The sequence below is a fragment of the Phyllosticta citriasiana genome, assembly GCF_038021145.1.
Source record: "Phyllosticta citriasiana strain CBS 120426 chromosome Unknown IWZ02scaffold_15, whole genome shotgun sequence".
NCBI classification, from domain to species: Eukaryota; Fungi; Ascomycota; class Dothideomycetes; order Botryosphaeriales; family Phyllostictaceae; genus Phyllosticta; species Phyllosticta citriasiana.
The window spans coordinates 666,963-689,627 of record NW_027117292.1 but is presented as its reverse complement, the minus strand read 5'-3'; the positions used below and the strand labels follow the sequence as shown (position 1 = coordinate 689,627).

At 54.4% G+C, this 22,665-nt stretch overlaps 7 protein-coding genes and 1 non-coding gene across 8 annotated transcripts; 4 read left to right on the top strand and 4 right to left on the bottom strand.

Annotated features, from left to right (window-relative positions):
- Window positions 1-2,440: 2,440 nt before the first annotated feature.
- Window positions 2,441-4,727, bottom strand: IWZ02DRAFT_462109 (glucosidase II beta subunit-like protein-domain-containing protein). The gene is made up of 3 exons (XM_066768261.1): window positions 4,564-4,727; window positions 3,514-4,458; window positions 2,441-3,466 (listed from the first exon to the last, which is right to left on the bottom strand). Exons 1-3 carry the CDS (start codon window positions 4,667-4,669, stop codon window positions 2,787-2,789), a joined length of 1,731 nt encoding a protein of 576 aa, XP_066619100.1. The 5' UTR covers window positions 4,670-4,727; the 3' UTR covers window positions 2,441-2,786.
- Window positions 4,728-4,757: 30 nt separating this feature from the next.
- Window positions 4,758-7,576, top strand: IWZ02DRAFT_90375 (uncharacterized protein). The gene has a single exon (XM_066771397.1). The coding sequence runs from the start codon at window positions 5,242-5,244 to the stop codon at window positions 7,369-7,371; it is 2,130 nt and encodes a 709-aa protein (XP_066619099.1). The 5' UTR covers window positions 4,758-5,241; the 3' UTR covers window positions 7,372-7,576.
- Window positions 7,577-9,635, bottom strand: IWZ02DRAFT_90374 (uncharacterized protein). The gene is made up of 3 exons (XM_066771396.1): window positions 9,244-9,635; window positions 8,631-9,194; window positions 7,577-8,584 (listed from the first exon to the last, which is right to left on the bottom strand). The coding sequence occupies exons 1-3, from the start codon at window positions 9,552-9,554 to the stop codon at window positions 7,783-7,785; spliced, it is 1,677 nt and encodes a 558-aa protein (XP_066619098.1). The 5' UTR covers window positions 9,555-9,635; the 3' UTR covers window positions 7,577-7,782.
- Window positions 9,636-10,898: 1,263 nt separating this feature from the next.
- On the top strand, window positions 10,899-11,602 carry IWZ02DRAFT_494006 (LITAF-like zinc ribbon domain-containing protein; the record flags this gene model as incomplete). The annotated part of the gene is made up of 3 exons (XM_066769981.1): window positions 10,899-10,986; window positions 11,069-11,327; window positions 11,446-11,602. The coding sequence occupies 3 exons, from the start codon at window positions 10,899-10,901 to the stop codon at window positions 11,600-11,602; spliced, it is 504 nt and encodes a 167-aa protein (XP_066619097.1).
- Window positions 11,603-12,367: 765 nt separating this feature from the next.
- Window positions 12,368-12,464, bottom strand: IWZ02DRAFT_t111. The gene has a single exon. It is a non-coding gene; the product is annotated as a tRNA-Glu (tRNA).
- Window positions 12,465-14,441: 1,977 nt separating this feature from the next.
- IWZ02DRAFT_462095 (concanavalin A-like lectin/glucanase domain-containing protein) lies at window positions 14,442-16,549 on the top strand. The gene is made up of 3 exons (XM_066768260.1): window positions 14,442-15,194; window positions 15,239-15,308; window positions 15,361-16,549. The coding sequence occupies exons 1-3, from the start codon at window positions 14,891-14,893 to the stop codon at window positions 16,202-16,204; spliced, it is 1,218 nt and encodes a 405-aa protein (XP_066619096.1). The 5' UTR covers window positions 14,442-14,890; the 3' UTR covers window positions 16,205-16,549.
- A 373-nt stretch (window positions 16,550-16,922) lies between these two features.
- On the bottom strand, window positions 16,923-18,008 carry IWZ02DRAFT_90312 (uncharacterized protein). The gene is made up of 2 exons (XM_066771395.1): window positions 17,570-18,008; window positions 16,923-17,514 (listed from the first exon to the last, which is right to left on the bottom strand). The coding sequence occupies exons 1-2, from the start codon at window positions 17,908-17,910 to the stop codon at window positions 17,061-17,063; spliced, it is 795 nt and encodes a 264-aa protein (XP_066619095.1). The 5' UTR covers window positions 17,911-18,008; the 3' UTR covers window positions 16,923-17,060.
- IWZ02DRAFT_90103 (uncharacterized protein) lies at window positions 17,786-19,539 on the top strand. Its single transcript, XM_066771393.1, has 4 exons — window positions 17,786-17,933; window positions 17,998-18,588; window positions 18,657-18,945; window positions 19,001-19,539. The coding sequence occupies exons 2-4, from the start codon at window positions 18,107-18,109 to the stop codon at window positions 19,298-19,300; spliced, it is 1,071 nt and encodes a 356-aa protein (XP_066619094.1). The 5' UTR covers window positions 17,786-17,933; window positions 17,998-18,106; the 3' UTR covers window positions 19,301-19,539.
- The last annotated feature ends 3,126 nt before the right edge of the window (window positions 19,540-22,665 follow it).

Genomic DNA, 22,665 nt, shown 5'->3' with positions numbered 1-22,665 from the left:
ACAAACAATCTTCGCTGCTCGTCGGCACATCAACCCGGCCCACTCGTCATTTGTTTCCAGCCTGCAGAAGAAGCGGGGTACGGTGTCAAAAGATATCTGATCTGGCGACGCCCGAATTCCAGTTGCTGTTGCCGTGTGGCTTCCTTTGCGCGCCCGAATGCCCACCACATGGGCTCACAGACTCATGCCTGGTCACTGTGGCCATGACTCGGGAACCCCAGATCAGCAGCACGCTCCTCTTTCACGCGTGCCATTGATCGTCATCACAATCTGTCACCTTCGCAACGTGAACAGAGGGAAAAAAAAAGTCTAAACAGACGCCAGCGCTAACTCCATTGCCTCTCGCCCCACTTGTCATCACGCCTGCAGATTCTGTCAAAATCCAGACGTCTCGATCGCTCGTCTCCTGCCGCTCGGCTCGACGAGACAAACAGAATCTTGGAATCCAATCTTACAGCGGAGACCGTGCTCGGCCAAATCTACGATACACATGACCTCTGTTAATCGCGTTGCACCTTGGACAAGCCAACCCTAGCATGCTTGCGCGCACCACAAGGTCTGCTGCAGCACGCTTGATCAGTTGACAATGGTAGCGTTGGCGCATCGTAGAGAGCAGCAGGAGCAAAACGACACAGCCTGCGGTTTCCGGAAAAGGTACAGAAAAGAAAAAAAAAAAAAAAAAAAAAAAAGGGAACCACAGGCGACTCGCACAAAGCCGGATCCTTGCCTGGTGCTTGCCCCTGGCGCGCGTTCCTGCATTAGGCATGCCGCTTTGGTACGGATGGTTGGTCGCACAGGGTTCTGGGGTACAACCTGACTACCCGACTAGCCCGTAAGCTTAACTGCGCGGGAGCTAGGCTAGGCTCGTGGTGCAGGTCCAACCATATACCATGATTACATCGTTGACAGCCAGCTGAGTCCGCATGCAAGGCGCAACCAGCTGGGTTTCTCTCGTGTGAGCCGAAAATGCGAGGGTGTGCCGACGACCTCGTGTTGTCCATATGGCGAGCGCCGCCGTCAAAGACGCCGCCACCGGCTGCTCTTTGACAGCATCTGTCAGTGTTGGCCAAGGGGTAAGAGGCGTTTGTTGGCGGCGGACCTTTCGCCGTTTGCAGTGCAACGGTACCTGGAGCAAACAAGCCCGCCTCGCCGGCTTGACCTCGACCCTCACCGGGAGAAAAAGATGAGGGACCTGATGAACTTCACCTATCTCCATTGTCACCATTGCCCATGCGCTTACCCAGGATGAGGCTCGCTCATCTCATGATTAGAACAGCCAACCAACCATCTGTCGTTCGGCTTTTGACCATTCTGGTCACGCTAGAATTTCAAGTCCTCCGACTTGTCTCCCAAAGCCGCACCGAAGAGTCCCCATTAAAGTCTAAATTCACTGAATCTCAGGATTGAGTTGACCCTCCGCCTTGCCCAACGTGTGGTGAGATGGAGAATGGACTCACCGAGACCTTGTCGCTTTTTCTCCTGCATACCATTCAAACACCCAAACACAACAAGACATACAATACGACAGCTACCACAAAACCGTTCATCTACCGCAATCCCTTCACCCTTCACATTGCAAGTAACTATATCGTCACCATGACGGACCCCCAAATCGGCGAGCCAAACGCAAACTTGACCCGCCAAAGCCCCAAAACCCCCAAAAAAAACCCTAATCCCAACCAAACTTTTTTGCGAACCCTGAAACGCAAAACACACTTGCTTCGCGGCAAGTAAGTACTACGCCAAGAAACGAACAACAGCGAAGAAGAACAAAAGGAGGAAAGAAGCAAAAAACAGCCTCATACTCCATGCAAGCGTGCACGCACCAATGTTTGACCCGTCGCCTTGGTGTTTTTGTTTGTCTGTCTGTCTGTCTGTCGCCATCGCCATCGCCATCGCCCGTGCCCCATGCCTCATGCCCTGCCTTGCCATGCCCGCCAACGCCCCCCTCCGCGTCCGTCGCGTCCGTCCGGATGAATCTGAGGAGTGGCGGACCCGACGCGCTGGTTGGCTTCGCTTCTTGAAGAGCCTGAATGCGGTTTAGGTGGAGATCTGGAATACGCTGGAGATGTCAATGTGGTGAAGTATCCATGGTGGATTCCTGGGCGGGGGGGGGGGGAGGGTGGTGTGACGTCATTGTGCCCCCTCCACCACATGTACCTACTTTATGGGGTTTAAGTACAGGTACATGGAGCCAGAACAGAAATCCGCATGTGGGTTGGGTTGCGGTGCCTGCCTGCTGCTGTGCCTTGAGTGGCTGTATCTCTTTCGCTGTGGGGAGATGGGTGTAGTTACGTGAGCCGAAATGCCTAAGCTGGCAGATGACATCTGCTCGCATGAGCGAAATGGGAGTTCGCTGGCAAGTTGCGTACTTCCATTGGACACGTCGAAGAGAAGGTACACAGGTAGCAAGCTACACGAGGGCAGGCTGCAATAGTAGTTCGACTCTTCAAATTTTGCTGTTTTGCAATCACTGTGTGCGCGCTCGACTCCATACTATCTTTACCATCAACGCCAGTGAATTGAGAGACAAGAAATACGAAGAAATCGCCAGCGTGCGTGCGTGTCTGCTTCTTTCTACGAAACGGATAGCTACTGGCTAGGCCATAGATACTCATCTCGTCTTGTCTCGTGTCCGTCTTTTGATGTTGGCCATCAGCAGCAACGCTGCCAACCAACCAGACCTGTGCCCCGTCCTCGACTCCACAAGATATGTCTTCAACAGCTGGCTCAACTTCCAAAAGGACATTCCCTTTCCGATAGTCCCACAATTTCAAACAGCCCCCTTACAACTCATCCTTTTTCCCGTCCTCCTTCTTTGCCGACCCATTGCCGCCGCCAACAGCGCCGGGACCACAGACAGCCGGCGTGCCCACCTCCATGCGATACACACACTTCTCCTCCTCGCGGACCTTCCAAATCTCATCATTCTCTGCACATCCAAGTATGACGGTGGTCATGCGGTTGGGGCCGTTCCAGCAGTGCTGGCCATTTTCATACTTGATGGCCCAGCGCTCGCCGGATCCCAGACCGCGGCCGTCAGGTCCGACTTCCTCATCGACCGTGACGGTCGTGAAGCTGGCAAAGTTGCCCATGTTGACATGCGCGCCGCCCTTCTTGGGCTTCTGCATCGTCTTGGACAGGAAGCAGTGCTCATACGTGTACTCGCCGCTGTCGACTTCAGTGCAGCGCGACTTGAGCGCGCGGAACACGCCGTCTGGCCCATAGTCGGTAGTCAGGTCGTTTTTGTGCTTTTCAATCTCCTTCTGGCCGTTGTCGCGATCACGTTCGGCTGCATGGAGGCGGTCACGGGCTTCCTGGACAGCTTTGATCTCGGAGACCGAATCGCTGTCTGCGTCTTGACCTGGCAGCACGCCGTTGTCGATGAGGAAGGCACGCAGAGAGCGCAACTGGGTGTCGACAAAGCTACGGAGCGGCGCAGGGAGGTAGGCTGCAATGGAGTAGACTTGGAGGGTCAGCGTCGATTGCGCCTGTCTTGGAGCTAAAACTTACGGACGTCGACGTCGCTTTCAGCGTCGCCCTCAAAGTCATCCCAGTTGAGACCCTCAATCTCGGGCTTGAGGAACTCATCCAGATCGCGGTCTTGCGCGGCATTCTCCTCGGCCGTCTTCGAGGCGGCGTAGTCCAACCATGAGTTCACCGCTCTTTTGACACCCTCGTCATTGAAGTTGGGGTTGTACTCTTCAGAAAAGCGAGAGAGGATGGCCTCCAGCTCCTTGACCTTCTCCCGACTGGCGTCCCTCTCACCCCTGACACGGGTCAAAGCCTCTCTCAGTTCGTCGACCCGTTGCTTTGCCAGTCCAGCCAAAACTGCAAACTTTCCGCCCTTCTTGCCACCCTTGGCAATCCTGGCCTTCTCTTGAGCCTCGACCTCTTGCAGCTCCTTTTCCATGTTTTGAGCCTTGATCTTGTGGCCCTCGAGCTCTGTTGCAAGTGTCTGCAACCGATCCTCGACTTCCTTCTTCATGCGTGCAGCCTCTGCCACCAACTCCTTTCTCTTTTCTCGTGCCGCGTTCAACGACTTTTGCCGAGCCTCGTCTTGCTTCCGCCACTCAGCACCAATCTCCTTGCACCGGTCCGGGCACTTGGCCCCGCCGACGCCCTCCCACTCATCGCTGCCATCACAACACAGCTCGTAATCGCAGACGCCGTCATTGACCGAGACGAAGGGGACGTAGCTCGGGATGTGTCCCTTGTTCTTGCAGTAGAAGCCCGGGAGCGTAGTGTTTGGGTCGGCGGAGGAGGGCTCGGACGAGAGAGCTACGCCGCCAGCGGTGCGAGGCGAGAGGGGGGAAAGATAAGCGCAAGCACTAGTACCTGGCTCATCACTGCCATCGGGACAATCGCAGTAGTCGTCGTTCAGGCGTGAGACTGGAAGCACGATGCTTGGGTGCGAGATGCAGGCAAAGTTATTAGGGTCCTTGTAATGTTTGGCAACTGAACAAAGCCGGATCAATCATTGAGTGCTGTGTGCAGGGCAGCTCGAAATTTGGATGCGGGATGGAGGGGCAGGTCAGCTGGAGCTCCCAGTTGTTTACTTACACTCAGGACCAACTCCGCGCGGCCTGGAGCTGCCCTCGGCCGCCTGGGCTGCGGGAGCAATGGCAGATCCGAGAAGCAGAAGAGCTTCAAACGATGGGCTCCTCATGGTGGGGCGTCACGGCAGTGGTTGGAAGAAAGTCGGGGATGTTTGGGCTGAAGCTGTCGAGGCCAGCTTGCTGTGACGATGGTTCGCCTGGTCCGAGCTTCCATGCAGAGAAAACTGGGCCTCCGCTGGTGCAACCACCACGACCACACATCAACTTGCGATCTGAGGAACACTCAGCAATGTTTGGACACAAATGAAAGAGCATCGTTCCCGGCACCATGCGTTGTCAGGGAGCACACGTGCAATGCACCAACGAGTTGTCCCATCCCTTGGATGACGACCACCGAGGCTTTTCGAACTTGAGCAAGTACAATGGAAGCTCAGCATGGCAAGCAACCGTGGCATGGTCGCAAATGCACCTTCCACCGCTTCGTCAAGTCCCTACTTTTACTCACTAACCATCTCCTTTGATGCTTCACCTTGTCTCTTTTTCGCCCTGCAAAGCCTAACCGACGCATCCATTTCGTCTTCATCTGTCTCTGTCGCGCTATCGCCGGTCGATAGACGGTCCACTCATTGATTCAGCTCATATTGACAGAACAGATTTGACCTTGACAGCTTGCTCCTCAACCATGGCTTCTGATCAGACGAATCCGTTCTTGGATCCGCCAGCAAACGAGAATGGTGAAGTATCAACGCCTGCCACCGCCAGCGACTCTGACCCGCTGCAAATGACGCCAGATCGGGAGGATCATGCGCTTACCAAAAGCACGTCTGATACCCAAACGCGAAGCAGCATACCGGATGAAGAGGATCTGGACGTTCCTATGCGGTGGCCTATCAGACACAATTCAGCATCCTCAGATCCAGTCACTCGTGAACGTCGAGTAAAGAGGCTGAGCCACTTGATCGAAAGAGCCAAGCATCGCGCAGCGCCTCAAAGGGAACCTTTGCAGACACCAGCCGAGACAGTCCGCGTTCACCGTGTCCATGCCATGGCAAACCCTGGCAAAAGGCGCACTGCTGCCACGGTTACTCCAAAGCTCCTTTGGCTGACAAAACCTTTGGGCCACCATCAAGCCGGTGCGGAAAGACTTCTTCGACGTGCTGGCCGCCATATGAAGCCAAAATCTGGTTCTCATGCCGAGGGCACTTTGCCCATGTTGACGCCTTCAGAGGAGAGTGACCGCTCTCGAGTCTCGGCCCCTGAATATGCTGTCCTATCGCGTCGTGCAAGCTCTGGCGCACTTAGCGGCAGGAGTAATGCAAAAATTGATGCGAGATATCAGTGCCATCACAAGCGTCAGCCATCCCTACAGCTCCTGTCCGATCACAGGAATAGAGCGGACAGCCTTTTGGTCAATCCTTCCTCATCGCCCAGAGGAAGCCTTACTCCTTCAACAGACAGTGGCTCGCACGGCTCACGGCGTTCTGTAAAGAGCACGTGTGCTGACGTCGCGACGACTAAGGCGGACGTACAAGCCGTCACAGTCTCTCCGGCGCGGGGCAGCGACGACTCCTCTTCCTGTGGCACTCAAACATCAGTCAAGCACGTGGTTGAGTCGGGCCATGGCGCCTATGAAATAGTTTGGGACGACAGGTCTTCTTCCCCAGCTTTGGACGCATACGAACCGTCTTCTCGGCCGCGCTCCAATTCGGATCCATGTGTCTCTCGGCCCAGTCTTTCTGCATCGCGACGAAACTCCTTTCATTCATCGCCTCCAGGTCTGATGCGTGTCAACACGAAGCTCGAAGAGTGGTGTTTTGCTGCGCGCGAGGCTACTGCGCTTGATCGCACTCGCAGCCATCCCCACTTCAGGTCCTACGTTGAAGTGTACCAGGAACCAGAACTGCCGACCTTCGAGATTGACAAAGAATCTTCTGAAAACCTCACCATGGCACCACCAAACAGCACGCTACACTCGGCGCTAGCATCTCATCGTGCCAGCATGGACACAACACCTAAATCTTTACTTGGATCCGCATCACCTAGTCCTCAGCATTTTTCTGCTTCCGAGCCCGCTGAAAATGACAATCAATCCGTGGAATACACGCCTTACTCTCCCCTAGTCGACATGTATGAACCAGAGCTCATCATCCCTAGCGGCTACTATTCGCCGCGCCCAAACAGGCGTGTCAAATCCAGCGATCGCCTGAAGCCGCAATCGCGCAGCTTCTCAGGCCTTTCATCCCTTTCAGCAGACACGCACGACTTGCTCTCTATCCCTCAGACATTCTCGTCCAACCCATATTGCGACACGCTCACCGTGGGCACAACTCACCAGCAACGACAAATCTTCCGTCTGCAACAGGAGCGATATCCCTTCCTGCCGAATCCGCCACTCGGCGGTGACTTGCTCAACGCCGCTCACCGCGACAGCATCGTCCTGGCCAAAGACCGCATCCGCAGGAAGCACGCTGCCGCCGCCGGCCCAGCGGGCGACCTTCAGATCCCGACGCAGCCTGGCTCGACTGCACCGGCGCTTACAACTGGCCCCATCGCCATTCCCGTTCCCCGTGCTCCGCCGCAACTCATGTTTGTGGGCGCCCTGAGCCCAATTCCTGATGGCAGTCCGCCGAATTGGGTGAAGGGAATTGAAGAGAGGGCCAAAGAGCAAGAGGAGAGGAAAAAGAAGGCGGTAGAGGCGGAGGCAGAGGGGCAGGCGCATGACGATGAAGGAGAAGTCGAGAAGAAGGGCGATGATGGACATAGCAACGTGGACGAGAAATCAGCGGTCGACGCTGCTGAGGGCGAGTCTTAGTTCATGCCTGTCGACACAGTGTCGAACCGCTTTCGGCGGATGAGGTGGAAGTGGCGGATTCTGGCCAAGATTGTTGCCGTGGGCGTTTGGTGGCAGAAGATGAGAAATGAAGTCTTTTCCCTCTCATGACGCGTATATGAGGCGGTTTTGGTGATGACCGCTGGTGTCTCTAGGCATAATTTGCATCGCCCTACTTAGGGTTCTGGGGACTGCTCGAAAGACATGCCATTCCTCTGAAGGGTTACTCATGTTGCTTGTAGAAGACAGAGGCCTCGGGTCTTGGACATGACATTCATACGTATCCATACAGCTACCCTGTACATTGAACACAATGCTAAAGCACTACTGCCTGAGTTTGAATCGAACTCGACACTTTCTCGCCCCCTCCTGCCCTTGGTTGTGACGTCGTGCCTACTCGTCCACATTCTCGACAGCCACCTGCGGGACACCAACAGCTTTCTGCTCCCTCTCCTCCAAAAGCTCGCGCTCCCTCTCCGCCGCCTTCTCAGCCGCACGCCTCAAGCTGCGCTCCCTCAATGCCGCGCGATCGACCCAGCCATCTCCCCTCAACATTCCCAGTCCCTTCCTCACAACGCCGCCCGTGACGGCCTTGGGGTCGCGCTCGTAGACGGCATTGATGAGCGCCAGACTGGCGACGAAAAGCAGCACGTCGCCGTTGCGGACGCCGCGCCACCACTTGTGCTTGACGCCGACCTTCCAGAAGCTGGGGATGCTGGCGCGCAGCGAGTAGAGGAAGGTGGCGCGGCCGCTGTCGCGCTCGAGGAAGGCCCACAGCCCGGCTAGCATGCCGCCTAGCACGAAGCGGCCCTGTGGCAGGAAGTTGCGCGGTAGCCAGGCCTGGAAGAAGCAGATGCTGGCCCACGCGGAACCGATGGAGCCCGTTGCGAAGAGCGTCATGCGCAGGACGTTGCCCGCTAGCTTGTGTAGCGTGGCGAAGGGCGCGTTGACGAATGATTTATAGCGCGGTAGGCTGAAAATGGCGAAGATGATGGCGAAGAAGCGCGCCGCGGCGGGGACGGCCGTGATGAAGTAGGTTATGTAGGTGCGGGCGCAAGACGGATCGTGTGGGTGGAGTAGCGCGCAGGAGAGGGATTTGATGGCCGGATGCGCCGGCGAGGTAATCGGAGAAATTGTTGTCAGAGTTCGGGGGAGGGTGCGTTTGTTGGGAAAGAGAATTGGAGAAGTGAAGGGACTGTGATGTCAGCCAGCATCTAGCAGTCGAGAGGCAGGGAACTTACGGCCAGCGGAGTCGCGCGATTTCTCCAATGCTATCGACAATGGAAAAGGTGTCGGGCCAAGGAAGAGCGCCTCTATAGTTGTGAGGTCGCTCCTGAATGTACTGCGGCGATTGCTTGAGAATGAAGCGGCCGTAGGACTCGGGAAAACAGTCTCTGTCAAAGACAAAAGCATGCAGCAACTGGCCGCAAGTTGCAGGAAATATCAACCATGAGCCAAACCACCATGGCATATTCTTGAACCATCCTCTGTCTTCCAACCCATTGTATGCGAACTCTAGGGATCTGGTAAAGACGTAAATGGCCATGGTGACGCGCAATTGGTCTGCTGGGCAGAGGCCGAGAAAGAAGCCTGAAAGACTGGCGCCGATGGCCGGTGCAAGTCTGGCCGTCAAGACCCGAGTGACGCGGGGATTGCGCCGCCTGAAGGGTTTGGCGTTGTCATCTAGGAGCGTGTCTCGCAGGCGGATGAAGAATCGGTGAAGGATGCGGTGAAAGAAGAGGATCAATGCGAGGGAACTCGAAAGACGCAAGTTGGAAGACTTCCAGATCGGAACCTTTGATCGTCTGTGTGATGGTTAACAAGTCGAATAAACATGTTGGATGGGAAGTGTACGGTGGTGGATGTCCTTTGGTCAGGAACCTCGACTTTATCGTGTCCCACAGTCTGAGCGCGGCATATGTGGAGAGTCCAAGACGAAAGGACGCGCGAATGGCGGCGGCATTGTAGTCGTCTGTGCCCTTTGCAATGGCCTCATAGCGACGCGGCGAAGGGGCCTTTTTGCGCGCGGCCGGAGCGCGCGAGATCAAGTACTGGTGGAGTAGCCGGTACTCTCGCGCGCTGAGAGTGTAACGGAGAGCATTGCGCAGGACGGGATCGACCTTGTCAGGTTTGCCAGACGACGAAGACGAAGCGACGGAGCTCATGTTCAAGATGGAGGCATGGCATCACAGAGGAAATGAATGGGTCAACATGATGGAAGTCCGAGAGGAATCATGGTCGGTGGACGCGGGCTCCGCTGTTTCCAATTCCGCACATGACTCGCGAGCCTCGGCTCCACCCGTCACCCACCCGTTGGTCTGGTCGTTTCGGTGAGCCGAAGCTTGTGAAGACGACCGGGACGACCTAGAACTCAATCTGCATATTCCCACGAGGGCGCTCTCATTCCTCGCACAGAGAGACCCCGGATGTTGCAGTGCTGCCGAGCCAGATGACTCTCGTCTAGATCAGGTTGCACGCCCTCTTGCATCCTCAACACCACAGCTGCGACTTGCCGCAATTTGTATCGTATCAGCCACGAGCTCACCGAGCGCCAGGCTGAAGTCGAAAGGCAGGGAGTGCAAGCAACTCTGGGCGCCATACCATCAGTCAACAAAGGCATTCCAACTTTGGACATGACGTAGTTCCTTGAGTTCCTTGAGCCACCGGGAGTCTGTGGCCCCCAAGGAGTCTCCATCAGCATGGCGCAGCGAAGACCTTTTGGCTCGACTGGCGACTCCAAGAAAGCCTCTCGTCGCCACTGGGGCTGAATCTCTTTCACAGTCCACCAGCTGCTGATCTCTTGTGGAACGTGGCCGTGAGCCATTCCCTTACGAGCACAGGCTGTCCAAATTTGTGCGTTGTTTGTGGCTTGCACGAGCTGCTGACAGGCGCCAGCTCCAAGCCTGGCGCAGCTTGGTTCCTGAGTTGGTATGGTGCGTGTCCCAATCAGCCCTCCGACGACCCTGAGCCGCATGCAAACCAGTGCCTAGAAATTGAGGGTACAGAATTATTCCTTCTCTCTTCTGTGGACCCTGCGCTACGCGCTTGGGGACCAAGTCGAGCGTCTACATATAGTTCCTTTGTCCAGCCGTCGTTCCTGTCGTTCCTGCATACCACCAACCCTCCCTCTCTTCTCGATTCCCCAAACTCGACAGTCTCACGTTTACACCAAGACTTCTGCCTAGAATCACGTCAATTCAACTCGAAAAGATGGAGAAACAAGCCAATGGCGGTAGGTCCTCTCTACTTCCCTGTCAGCATCCCCTCTGGACGGCCAACCCGAGAGCACAAAGCTTCAGCTCTCTCTTTCTTTATCCGAAGACACACTTGGCAGCAAGAGTATATTTCTGCCGGCTCCCCAAAAGAAGCTCAATCTGGGGAAGAGCTCAGTGCAGCACCCTCAAGCATACCAAGTAGCACGTTGGACAAAGATCCACGTCCCCCGTGATCCATCTCGAGCGTCCCTTGGCGTTGCAGACTTTCAACACAACCTCCACATATCCACAGCCATGACGGACGTCAAACCTGGCGAGAAGCCCTCGTCGATGGAGCTTCCCACCTACAGCAAAACTGACCCACAATCAGAATCCTCACGGTGTTCGTTCGCCGCCTGCCCGCTCCATCAGCACAACATCAGACTCACCACTCCGTCCACAAGCTAACGCCACAATCTCAACAGCACCGGTCGTGACGCCCGACTACACTGGACAGACGATGCCCATGTCGCAAATCCAGCCTGACCACCAAACCTTCGCCCACCAGGCCTACACCGACCCCAACGCAGGCTTTGCCGGCCAGACTCCCGTTGGCGACGAGCAGCAATACCGCACCGCGACCCCACTGGCCAACCTGCAGCGTTCGCCCGCGCCCGTCGACTGCCCTGCCTGCGGCACGCGTGCCCTGACTGTGACCAAGTTCAAGACGGGCAACACGACGCAGTAAGTAACCTCGGCGGCTGTTCAGCCCACACTTCCAGTTGGTTTGGCATATAACGAACGGCACGGAGCGGTTGGATCGAGATGATGGAACCAAGTTGGCTGACTCTCTTGGCGACAGCGCCTGGGCCTTTGGCGTCTGCATCTGCGTCTGTCTCGGATGCATCCCGTATCTGGTCAAGGGCACCAAGGACGTCGAGCACCGCTGCGGCAAGTGCAGCAAGCTCCTCGCGACGTGGCACCGTAGCGGCAACACCGAGGTGCTGGCGCACGCTTGAGCCAGTTGCCAACCTACCTCGACTGAACGCCAGTGTCGATGATTTTTTGACTTTCTCAGGCGCGGGATTGGGGGCGCGTGTCTTTTTTTCTTCTCCTTATCTTCCATCCGTCGTTCTGGGACCGGACTGGGCCGGGAGGACTCGGCGATGCGGCAAGAATGCATGCAATGTATGAATGATGGACGGAAGCGTTTTGGGCCGGTTTGGATTGGGTTGGAATTGACAGGATTGGAGCGGACAAGGAGTTTGGTTTATACCCACAAGAAGGAGAAGTTGTGAAATGAGGCGGTTTCAGACTCGCTGCCTGCCTGCCTGCCATCTTCCATTCTCTTTCTCGTCTCTGCCGCCTTCCGCGTTGTGAGTGTGCCACCGCCGCACGGCCAAGAGTGGCGCTAGCCCTCATGATTCCATCTTCTGACACAAAATCGCTGCTCTTGTCTTCCCGCCTCTTCTTGACGGGCGCGGCTCACCATCTCCATTGTCTTGGACACGGCAACTTTTGTGCTTGACCGCCTGTCGGACCGGCCGAAGAGGGTGATAAACGTTAGACTTGGAGAACACACATCAGCGCTTTCGAGTGCAGAGACTCCTCGCCCAAAGAGAAGCGACCAAAGATCACTGAGTGGTTGTTGATATACTACTCGCAGGGATAACCGTGCATGGTCCGTGCTCGAAACGCATGTCAAGCTCAAAAAATTCATCAGGCATGAGGCTAAGAACTTCCCGACTTGTCAAGATGCCGAAAAAGAGGGAGCGAAAGATGATTTCCGTCGCCGGGAATTGAACCCGGGCCTTGCCGGCGCTGAAGAGCGGATGCACTCTCGTTGAGAGCGGCAAATCCTAGCCACTAGACCACAACGGATATTTGCGACCTTTCAATCGGGCAATTAGCAATATATATTAGACAATTTGTTTTCATCACAGTCTAACTGTGGTTTCCTGCCACACTCGTCCTGGGATCATCGTAAAAAAAGGATAAGTTCAAAGTCATGTGAAGAAGCCAAAATGCGGGCGGGGACGCGGAAAAGTCTTTGTTGCCGGGAGTGGTGGCGCGCGCTGATTCGTCAAAAAAAGCTTTGAACATCACGTCAGGCGAGAAAGCCGACCACGGCAAACCCGTAAAACTGCCGTCAAAGATCTCATCATGAATCTGGTGATTGAGCATATTTCAAGGAGGCTCACGTCAAGGTAGATACAGGAATCATTAGGTGCTTTGTGTAGACGCAGAGATATGATGGCTGATTGATTGATTGATTGATTGATTGTTCATATGATGGCTGAGCCTTCCAGGTCCCAGGTATATTCATACGAAGAAGCCGCTGGACATAAAGATGGAAGGAATCATGACTATCACGTTAGTCGCAAACTCACAACTTAATTAGATGGTAGGAATTTCACTTCTCCTAAATTTCTAAGCCGGATCATTTGTATTCTGTGCATTTTAAAGAGATAGTTCTTAGCCCATGTTCAGGTCAGATTCAGTTGAGGTGTCCAGTAGCTTCTAGACCTTCACGATGCATAGCATCAGCGAGCATTCATGACCCAGTGCGCAGAAACTGCAGTGGTATGCCATGGCACTAAGCCTCAGTTACATAAATTTAGAAGACGCGCCGCCTGGATTCGGCTACTTCTCGGCCTAAGAGGCCATGGAAGTAGACTGCCATGACGTAGGTATACTAGCTGAATGAGGAACGAGTAGCAGTTGAATCCATAACTGCGATCCGTCTTTGCTCCACTGTCCGGTAAATCATGGAGTGACTAGACTAGGGGCAGAGAATTTAGGGGCTGCCGTGAGGCTCGAGCAATGTTCCTAGGACGAACAGGCTGTGTTGCATCAACGGTTAGGAGGCATGGTTCCGCCATCAGACGAGGCCAAGACGTTGAAGTGGAGGAGCGAGCGGCCTTCTACGTTTATACGAGCAGCTGTTCCAAGGGCAAGGAAAGTTGGCGGTTTTTGTGGGACGACAGACATTCCAATGCACCGACTGTCGCTGAGCGCCGTTATCAAGTCGGCACGAGAATAGGTCTCGGGGATTGCGGCAAGAGCTTGTTACACCAATGGACAAGTTGGAGTACCAAGGGTGTTGAAAGTTTGGAGTTGGGCAGTGCACTGTTGATCAGGAAGCGCATTGCCAGAGCATGGCTAAAACGCCCGAGAACTTGTGGTCCAAACGGGAGGAAAATGCAGCGCGTCTCATATTGGCATTGACGGGGTTGCAGTGGCATCATCGGCAGCATTCGATCAGGACTCCCACGCCGCGTAGCAGGAGAGCAGAACAAGCAGGCGATCGGCAGCCCGTACATGTGTTCCCTGGCCCGGACAGAGAAACAGGAGAGGCGAGGTCAGATAAGGCGCACCCTCAAGTACCCTTTTTTTTTTTTTTTTTTGCAGAAAATGTTGAGCGGGTGGGGATCCATGTGGTGTTGTGCTGGATCTCTTTGAGCAGGCTATTTTTGGTTTGTCGCGCAGAGGCACCCGCAGGACCCGCAGGCGCAGGTTTGGTGTCTGGGCGGAACGATTTGCTGCGACACGAGCTGGATTCGCGTTTGCCGTGCGGTAGAGCTCCAGCGTGCTCTGCCAGCAGGCTCATGAATCTCCAGAGACATGACCAGAGGCGACATGTCGGATGTCTCCTGTTGATTGACGACGGACCGGGTTGGAGGCCGCAGTGGAAGATGTGGAGACGTGGACAGGACTCTCGAGGTGAAGATAAGCGGCGTGGAAGTGGCTGAGACGCTAGGCCGCAAGAGGAAATGCAGACGAAGCAGTCGACCATCCCATCAATGCCCGTTGCCTCACCAGCCACTGACCCTCCCGTCTCCAATCATCCACATCATCCATGACTCTCGGTGCAAGCAAACGACCTCTGACATTCATTCCTCTTCCGACGTGCTGATGCGTCATGTCCGTCGCAGCATCAGATGCTGGCAACCACCACCCACACACTGCAAACGTCGGCTGCCCGCCCGTTACCCACATATTCGCCAGACACGTAACCTGCCGCGCCCACGGCCGCCAGCCATGCCCTCTGCTTCCAATGACAGCTCTCTCCTGCCCGCTTCCATCTCTATTTTGAGATGGCCCTTCCCATCTTCCCTGCCGTTGCCCTTTGCTGTCCCCTGTGCCCACATCCTGCGTGACGATCGCCTGCCACTATCTGCTCCCTGGCCCGCTCCTCGCTGCGCACTGCTTCCACTCCACGTCTTTGCGGCTTTGCCATCTTCTCACTCCACTTTGCTCGTAGTTTGCTCTCGACTACGAATACAAACTATTGCTCCTCGCCTGCCATGCGTGACCCCGGGTTTACCGCTTCTTACTGCGCAGTCGACATGGCTACCGCCGCAAACCAGTCTCACGCGCAACAGCAAGCCAAAGATCTACCTCCTCCGTACAACATCGACTACACAGATGAAAAGGCAACTCGAGAGTACTCCAAGTGGCATCCCAAGGCCTGGGGCAAGAACACAAAACGAGCCGTCTTCTTTGGCGTGTGCACCATCATCGTCGCCATCATTTGCGGAGCCTACTTTGGTGTTCGCGCAAACAAGTACCCCAATTACAGCAAGCTAAACTACACTTTACGAGACACTTGTAAGCTTATCGCAATATCCTCCAAACACGTCTAACAGTAACAGACTCTGGCTCCGACTTTTTTGACCGCTTTGACTACTTCACCGGTTATGATCCTACCTCTGGTTTCGTACAGTGAGAGCCTCCCGTCTTCATTCAGCGTAGATTTACTTACCAAAGCTCTCAGCTATGTCGATAATGCCACCGCATCATCCATGAACCTCACATTCGCCTCCTCCGAACGTGCGATTCTCCGGGTCGACACTTCAGAACAGAGCGCAACCACTGGCCGTAAATCCGTGCGCATCACGTCCAAGCAAACCTACGACAGCGGTCTCTTCATCTTTGACATTGTGCACACGCCCTATGGTTGCGGTACTTGGCCCGCTGTTTGGTTGTCGGATCCTGCCAACTGGCCTTGCAATGGCGAGATTGACGTGGTCGAAGCAGTCAACAGCGTGCCACATGGCCAAGTGCAAATGACCCTGCACACCACCAAGAACTGCAACATGAACCGAAAGCGCAAGATGAGCGGCACTAACATCAACTCAAACTGCTACAACGGCACCAATGACAATGCCGGCTGCGGCGTCTACGGCGAGCAAAACACATTTGGCGCGGGCTTCAACGCTGCTGGCGGCGGCGTTTACGCCATGGAATGGCGCGACGCCGGCATTCGCATCTGGTTCTTCGACCGTAGCTCACTTCCCTCGGATCTCTCCGCCGCCATCGATGTCTCCGGAAATACCTCGACGTCGTCAAACTCGACCACCGCAGCCCCTGATCCTTCCGGTTGGGGCGAGGCCATGGCCGACTTTCCCAGCACAAACTGCGACATCAGCTCGCATTTCCGCAACCAGAGCATCATCGCGAACATCGATTTGTGCGGCAGCTGGGCTGGCACCGAGTCCGTGTACAGTGGACTTGACTCGTGCCCCGGCACTTGCACCGACTACGTGGCGACCAATTACAGCGCTTTTACCAATGCGTATTGGGAGTTTAACAGTTTCAGGGTTTTCCAGGCCGAGTAAGCGCAGTATTTCGCTTGTCAAACGCGGCGGCTTGCTCTTTCGCCAGTCTGCTGGTCGACCGGTGGTGATGGCTACCCGCACTATTCTAACGAATGAATTTGATGATTTGACGGAGCTTGGTTGAAGAGTGGGTGGGTTTCTTGCTTTCAGTCCTTGGATCATGGCATAAGCATGGCATCTTTCATTTTCTTCGGGTTTGGTTAATGACGCGGTCGAGGGTAATGAGCACACGTGGGAGACACAGGATTGGGTTTGCTGAGAGCTGGATGGATGGATGGATGGATGGTCATAGATACCCAAAAGTGACGCTCACGCTGCTTGTATAGACTGGCCGGATAGGCGGTAAATTGTTTGTATCTTCAACAGTGAACTCTACTTCCTCTATTTGTCTGCCCTTGTTCTCTTATTCCAGACTCGCTCGACACAGCCCTCCAACCGTTCGCAGCCAAGACTGCAAAGCTGCTGTCTCGAGCACAGTTATGCCTGTCTACGTCGTCTGCACTTACCCAGATGTATGCACATTGCACGCTTCCACGGCAACACGGCACCCTTCTCGAGACCAACGAACGACGCGCATACATGCGCCTTGCCGCCTAATGATGCCATTAAGAACCTGCCAACTCCCAACGAACCATCAGACCAAAGCTTGATGACAAAAGTCGTGACACACACCAGTGGGGTTTTCCGCGGTCTGAGCCTTGATGCTCCCTAACCTCAACTTCATTGTATTAGGTTTCTGAAAAGCTTCTTATTAAGTGCCAAACGAAGGCTCCCCCATATCATCTCGCACACTTTGTCCACTGTTTGTGCCATGACTTTTGTTACCAACTCGGCTGAAGCCTCGGACCCCGTGATGTCACACAAGACTGCCTGCAAAGCCTCCGTTGCGGTGTGCAGCGGGGAAGGGGGACGCGTCACCGGCCGCCGGCCGCGCAGCCCTGCCCTGCCCGTGCCCCAAGTCCCCTCCCATTTGCTCCGTCGTCTCTCGTGCTGCGTGCACTCGAAACGCCACCATTCCCGCCGTGGTCGGCCAGCCGCGAATGTCGTGCTCGCTCATGGGCAGCGGGACGTGGCATGGAGTGCGCGGCAGGCGGAGCTCCATGTACATGTACGGCAGGATCAGCGCTTGGGTGGGGCGACGTTGGTCGTTATTGGGGGTGAGTGAGTCGAGGATGTTGGGAGCCTGGCGGGTACGAGCAGATGGCGGGAAGGTGCGTATGTGGTGGGGTGATTGAAAAGCAGAGGAGTTTGGAAAACAGTGGGCCAATTGATGAAGTTGAGGTTCTGAACACGCTTCTGGGTGACTGTTTCTTATAGATTTCATGGATTAATTGCGAGAAATGCGAATGAAGGTTTTCTGCGAACAAGATACTGCTTTGTAATCCATGTCCTGCAGGACGAGAATAGGACGACGGGATGTCGATACCGTGTCGTTTGGAGGGGTTGTTGCACAGAAAAGGACAGATGAGGCTGAAGGAGAATGATATTTGATCTCGTATTCGAAGAGACTTTTGCAAAATTGATAAGAGACCAACGGTGGTCAAACTTGAGTTGAAATAAGGTTGTATTGGCAAAACCTTGAACACCAGCCACACTTCTTGCAAGGCGTCGACTTGGTCTAGCAAGTACACGCTTGGCAAGAGTAGCCCGAGTGCGGGAAGAGGAGGAATTCTACCACTGCGACAAAACGTTGAGTAGATGTCCATAAATCGAGAGAAAATATTAGATGGTGAGAAAGAATCGAAGGCAATGAAAGAAAGAACCTCATTCAGAAGCTAAGGTGACGTGTTCAGAAAAACGTTGCCGGTCACGTGTACATCTTGGCACCTCCGAAATTCTGGAGCTCGCCGCAACGCAACCCGACTCCAATCACGCCGTTCCCGGTCGCTCTCTACATCAACGATGCGGCAACTCACACGTCTTACGCGGTCAATTGCTCGCACCTCCGAGTCGACCATTCGACCCTCAGCTTTCTCGTCCGTCTACAACATATGCCGCCAAACAGCCGCGCCATTTTCCTCCTCGTCGACAAGAGCCGCCGACCAACCAAAGAAGAACTCAAGCTTGAGTCTCGAGTCCATCCGCAGAAGGATATGGGGCACCGATCAACCACCTGGCCGTGAAGATCCTTACGATCCCCAATCGCCCATGCGCCAAATTGAAGAGGCGCAATCGAAGCCTTCCCGGCCGGGACAGGAAGCGACTGCCGAGACCAAGGCTAAAGCTGATGATGGCGACAATGCACTGAAGTCGGGTCCTCGAAGAACCAAACGATCATCATCATCAGAAGGCGAATACAAGCCCGCGAGTACGTGGGACGGTTTGGAATGGGTTGGCAGTTCGGAATGGGTCTGGAAGCAGAAGTCGATACCGAATTTCCATGGGCAAGTGAGCCCTTATTGAATCCTTACGTGTGAAGGTGGGAGTACGTTCGCTAACTGAGGTCTCACAGTCTCTTGAGCGTAGACCGCAAGCAACATGCGGCCAATCTTCAGGAGGTACTTCTTAAGATACTGATTAAAGAGGTTGCCAAGCAAAAGTTATCCAAGAAAGTTGTCGTTGCGATACGAAGGGGAAAGAAGAGACAGGACTGGTCGGAATACGTCGACTTGGAGCTTCTCGATAAAACAAGAAACTTGGTGCTCAAGCAGAGAGAGACGCCCAGGAACGCGCAGGCGCCGGGCGATGTGAGGCCTGCTTGGTTTGATGGATCAATCAAGAGTCCCAGGCTCAAGTTCCAGGTATTCACGAGCATAGATTTCGCGCGGATCGCAGCATGCTGACGCTGAAACCCAGCTTGCCGAGAGGTTCCTGAAAGACACCGGCATCCGCATTTCCGACTTTGCGCTTCACCGGTGCAACACTCCAGAGGAACTGCTCCGCGACATCAAGGAACAGTTGAAGGTCATGAAGAAGGAGAAGCTTGCCGAAGCCTTGAAGAACAACCCGTCGTTCGATAAATTGTCGAATGTCAAGATTTTGGACAGAAGAGTCACGCCGATTGACAAGGAGAAGGAGGTTGGCAGATGGAAGCTGATTGAGGATGAGCTTCTTGAGAGGGGCTTGCCTGTCACCGGAAAACCTGTGGTCAAGTAAGGACGTCCGAAGGTGCGGACAAGTTTTGCGTCTTGCACAACAGCCACCAACAGGCAGGGACCCTGAGACTTCCAATGCCTTTTCTGCTACGATGGCCCAAGCTGTGGCTACCTCGGGATCTCCATGAGAGATAAATGGTCTAAGATTCGCTCAAGCACATGGGAGGGGGCTGTAAGATGCTGGAAAAAGGTCTCTCAGTTGTTGTGAGACCCACACGAGAGCAGTGCCACTCAAACAATCAACTACGATCAGTTTTGGCCCACCCACTGCTTCACAGAGAAGTGCGTATTGGCTATGATGATTGCTCACATTTTGAGCTGAAGCTCAGATACATTCTGCAGTGCAGCACAGTTCAACGACGACATCCAACCCACCAGGATCGACCATCAGCAGGAGCCAATGTCGACATGGTCCCTGTCATTGGCAACTATCGGAACGTCAATGCTTCTGAAAGAGTTCTAGATCCACTTGCTACCGGTTTCGATCAACTGAACTATCTCTTGCCACACCTCTTTGTACTTGTTTGATTTTCAGTTGATGGTCTGGAATATAAGGAGCAACACACTCCCTCCCCGCCAATTTTCGTCTACAAATCCTAATGACCTTGAAACGCTCTTTTCCTATGATGGTCGTGTGATGACCACATGGGACATATGTGTGGCGTCGCGGACAGCGATCAATCTCGCTATCACACAAATCTACCTCACCGACTTTGAAGTTCAATACCCTTATACTAGAGCCCTGTTTGTGCAAATCAGACATTCGATGGAACTTCATTTGAGAAGAACGCCCACCTGCAACATTTGGTTATCAATAACAGGGCGCCTCGTTTTCGCTCGAGTGCAGCACGCGCACCCAGGAAATGCGAGGCCTGGGCTTGGAATGCTGCATGTCGCGGGAGGACCCGGCGCCGCGAAATTGCAGCATCTCGCGCGAACAAGCCATGACAGACTCACATCATCGCGCCGGAGGTTGAATATGTCACATCTGGACTCGACAGTTAATATCAGACAGAACAGTACCACCGCGGGTTGAACACGGAATATTGACTTTCAATGGACCGCAGACGTTCTCAAAATTGCTTTTCCGGTCAACCTCGAGGCTGAATGCCAGGCCGGTGGGCCTGATCTGCAAGACGCGGCGGGTTACAACTTTTGCAGCGTCGTAAATGCAAGACTTTCAAAAAAGTACGTACCGAATCCACGGGAGCAGACAGAACAGCTCACGATGCGTCTGCTATGACTGCAACCTCTCAACAGTGTAGCGCGCTGCCTAGGGTGCTACAATTTATGCTGTCTACCATCGCTATATTGGAAAAAGGTAAAGCCATAGGTTGGAATGCTCATGACGAAACTGGCTGCAGCCAATGAGGTGCACCGCGTAGCAATCCTGGCGTCGTGCAGCTTGACCGGCCCGTCAGCCTCCTCTGCCTGAGCTGCAAATCAGGCTTCTGCAGCGAGGTGGGTGGCTTGCAATATTTTACCTATGGTACATTGCTTTGCAGTATCTCTCGGCTCGGGACTGCGCATGGCTTGCTTGGCGCAGCCCTACAATTACTTTGGATTTGCAGGACTACCACTCGAGGGTGATTCAGAGGCCGGAAGCTCCTTTCGACTGCACGTCATTCAGCTTTCACGGGGCGATGGAGCGCAGAGGATCCATGCGTTCATCCCCTGCATGCGGTTCGGCGCGACACCCTTCTCATCAGCTTGTCATCCACACCGCCGACCGCGGAGTCATGCCCGCCTGCCTAGAGGTACCAAGTAGCGGCGTAGCTACTACAAGATTTCTTCGCCGTGAGCGAAAACCCGCGCTCCGTCGCTTCGAAGAGACGCGCTAAAGCAAGTCAGGAGACATGCTTCGCCAAAGTCACCGCCTGACTGGTGAGGAGCGCGTGCTCAAAGCCAGCCCATGGTTGCTCAAACAACACGGTCAGCTACTATTGCCGCTATACGGAGTCAAAGACGGATCCTCCTCCGAAAATCGCTTCGTCTGAGGAAGCACAAAGCTCGATCGCGAGCAGCAGCGTGCGTCTGTGGCCTGAGACTTTTTTCTTTCCCTCCCAGCACGGGAAATCGAAGCCAGTGGTTCGGGATAATGAATGATTGGACCTTTCCAGCCTACAGATCGAAAGATCCCCCGCAGCACCAATCAACTCGACGGAGCTGCCGTAAGCCATCTCATAGAGGTCTGCAGGAACACCAGAAGACACGGTGGCGGTGCGAAAAGTCTCTGTCCGAACCCTAAAGAACCGCCAAACGGCACAAAGTATTTTGGGCGGCAGGTCGGGCGCGATAGCTGACGTCGCGGGATGTCATGAGACGTGGCTCGGTCAAGGACTTGATCTTCACCGGATACCTGTACCGCGCTGGAGGATGAGAATTTGAACGAAGACTCAGCCCCAGCCTGATTGGTGATCACGACCTGACGTACCTAGGAACCCGGTGAAAGGGGAAGACGAGCACGGCAGCGCCACGGTGAGGCAAAACGTGGTCAAAGATTAATTGTCCGAGCGCCTTTTTTGCCCACCCACTGTGCGCTAGCCCTGGCATTTTGCTTTTTCTGTTGGTCGAGTCCGAGGTGCAGTCGAGGCGGAGCGGAGCAGAACGAGTGGTGGTGTCTTTCGGACTGCAGTTGTGCTCAGGCGACTGGCCGTCCCGAAGGTCGCGCAAGTCCCAAGTATTATTTTTTAAAATTCCTTTGTGGCGAATGGTATGCAGGTAACATCTGCATGCGCCGGAGATCCCGCATGGGTGTCAAGCAGAAAGCCTCATTCGACAATGGCCTCGTCACGGTGCTTGCACCGCGAGGCATAGCTCTTGCTTGGAGCAGGTATATAAAGGTTGGTTCGGATTCACCTGGGGAGAATCATCAGTTCATTCTACCGTGCAATCAACAGTTCCTACCCACAAGGCTACCTTGAAAACCTCTACTTCATATCTTTCCGCCGCTCAAAACATGGCCTTTTCCCAAAACAACTCTCAAGCAACTCGCCAGGCACAGCGTGGTCCCAAGGACCCCTGGCCCAGAGACCCGCCTCAGGGAACTTCTTAAATCAAACCCTCCAGCATCTGGTATGTTTAACTCGACACTTGCCAAACAGGTCTCATTTCCGGTGTTAATTTTCAAGACAGAAACGAATCAATACTCAGAAAAAACAAGACCGACAAAACTCTCTCTTCGATCAACGCAACAAAAAATCCCTCACGATCCCAAAAATCATTTGGCTGCGACCATCATCGATAGGATGGTTGCACAAACACGGCGTTGGCAGAACGGCTGCCTGAAGATTTGATAGATGTCATAGACGGAGCTAAAAAAAATTGGGCGACAATGATTGGAATTTTGTCAGTGCAGGAGTCTAT

Bases quoted from the DNA above. Each gene is read 5' to 3' on its own strand.
- IWZ02DRAFT_90375 (XM_066771397.1), top strand. From the start codon at position 5,242: ATGGCTTCTGATCAGACGAATCCGTTCTTGGATCCGCCAGCAAACGAG.
- IWZ02DRAFT_462095 (XM_066768260.1), top strand. From the start codon at position 14,891: ATGCGTGACCCCGGGTTTACCGCTTCTTACTGCGCAGTCGACATGGCT. The intron at 15,195-15,238 runs GTAAGCTTATCG...TAACAGTAACAG, and splicing joins CTACACTTTACGAGACACTT to ACTCTGGCTCCGACTTTTTT. The intron at 15,309-15,360 runs GTGAGAGCCTCC...CAAAGCTCTCAG, and splicing joins CCTACCTCTGGTTTCGTACA to CTATGTCGATAATGCCACCG.
- IWZ02DRAFT_90312 (XM_066771395.1), bottom strand. From the start codon at position 17,910: ATGGACATCTACTCAACGTTTTGTCGCAGTGGTAGAATTCCTCCTCTT. The intron at 17,515-17,569 runs GTTCGCAGAAAA...GAAATCTATAAG, and splicing joins GGATTACAAAGCAGTATCTT to AAACAGTCACCCAGAAGCGT.
- IWZ02DRAFT_462109 (XM_066768261.1), bottom strand. From the start codon at position 4,669: ATGAGGAGCCCATCGTTTGAAGCTCTTCTGCTTCTCGGATCTGCCATT. The intron at 4,459-4,563 runs GTAAGTAAACAA...GGCTTTGTTCAG, and splicing joins GCGCGGAGTTGGTCCTGAGT to TTGCCAAACATTACAAGGAC. The intron at 3,467-3,513 runs GTAAGTTTTAGC...TGACCCTCCAAG, and splicing joins TGAAAGCGACGTCGACGTCC to TCTACTCCATTGCAGCCTAC.
- IWZ02DRAFT_90103 (XM_066771393.1), top strand. From the start codon at position 18,107: ATGCGGCAACTCACACGTCTTACGCGGTCAATTGCTCGCACCTCCGAG. The intron at 18,589-18,656 runs GCAAGTGAGCCC...GAGGTCTCACAG, and splicing joins TCGATACCGAATTTCCATGG to TCTCTTGAGCGTAGACCGCA. The intron at 18,946-19,000 runs GTATTCACGAGC...GCTGAAACCCAG, and splicing joins GTCCCAGGCTCAAGTTCCAG to CTTGCCGAGAGGTTCCTGAA.
- IWZ02DRAFT_90374 (XM_066771396.1), bottom strand. From the start codon at position 9,554: ATGAGCTCCGTCGCTTCGTCTTCGTCGTCTGGCAAACCTGACAAGGTC. The intron at 9,195-9,243 runs GTACACTTCCCA...ACCATCACACAG, and splicing joins ACCAAAGGACATCCACCACC to ACGATCAAAGGTTCCGATCT. The intron at 8,585-8,630 runs GTAAGTTCCCTG...CTGACATCACAG, and splicing joins ATCGCGCGACTCCGCTGGCC to TCCCTTCACTTCTCCAATTC.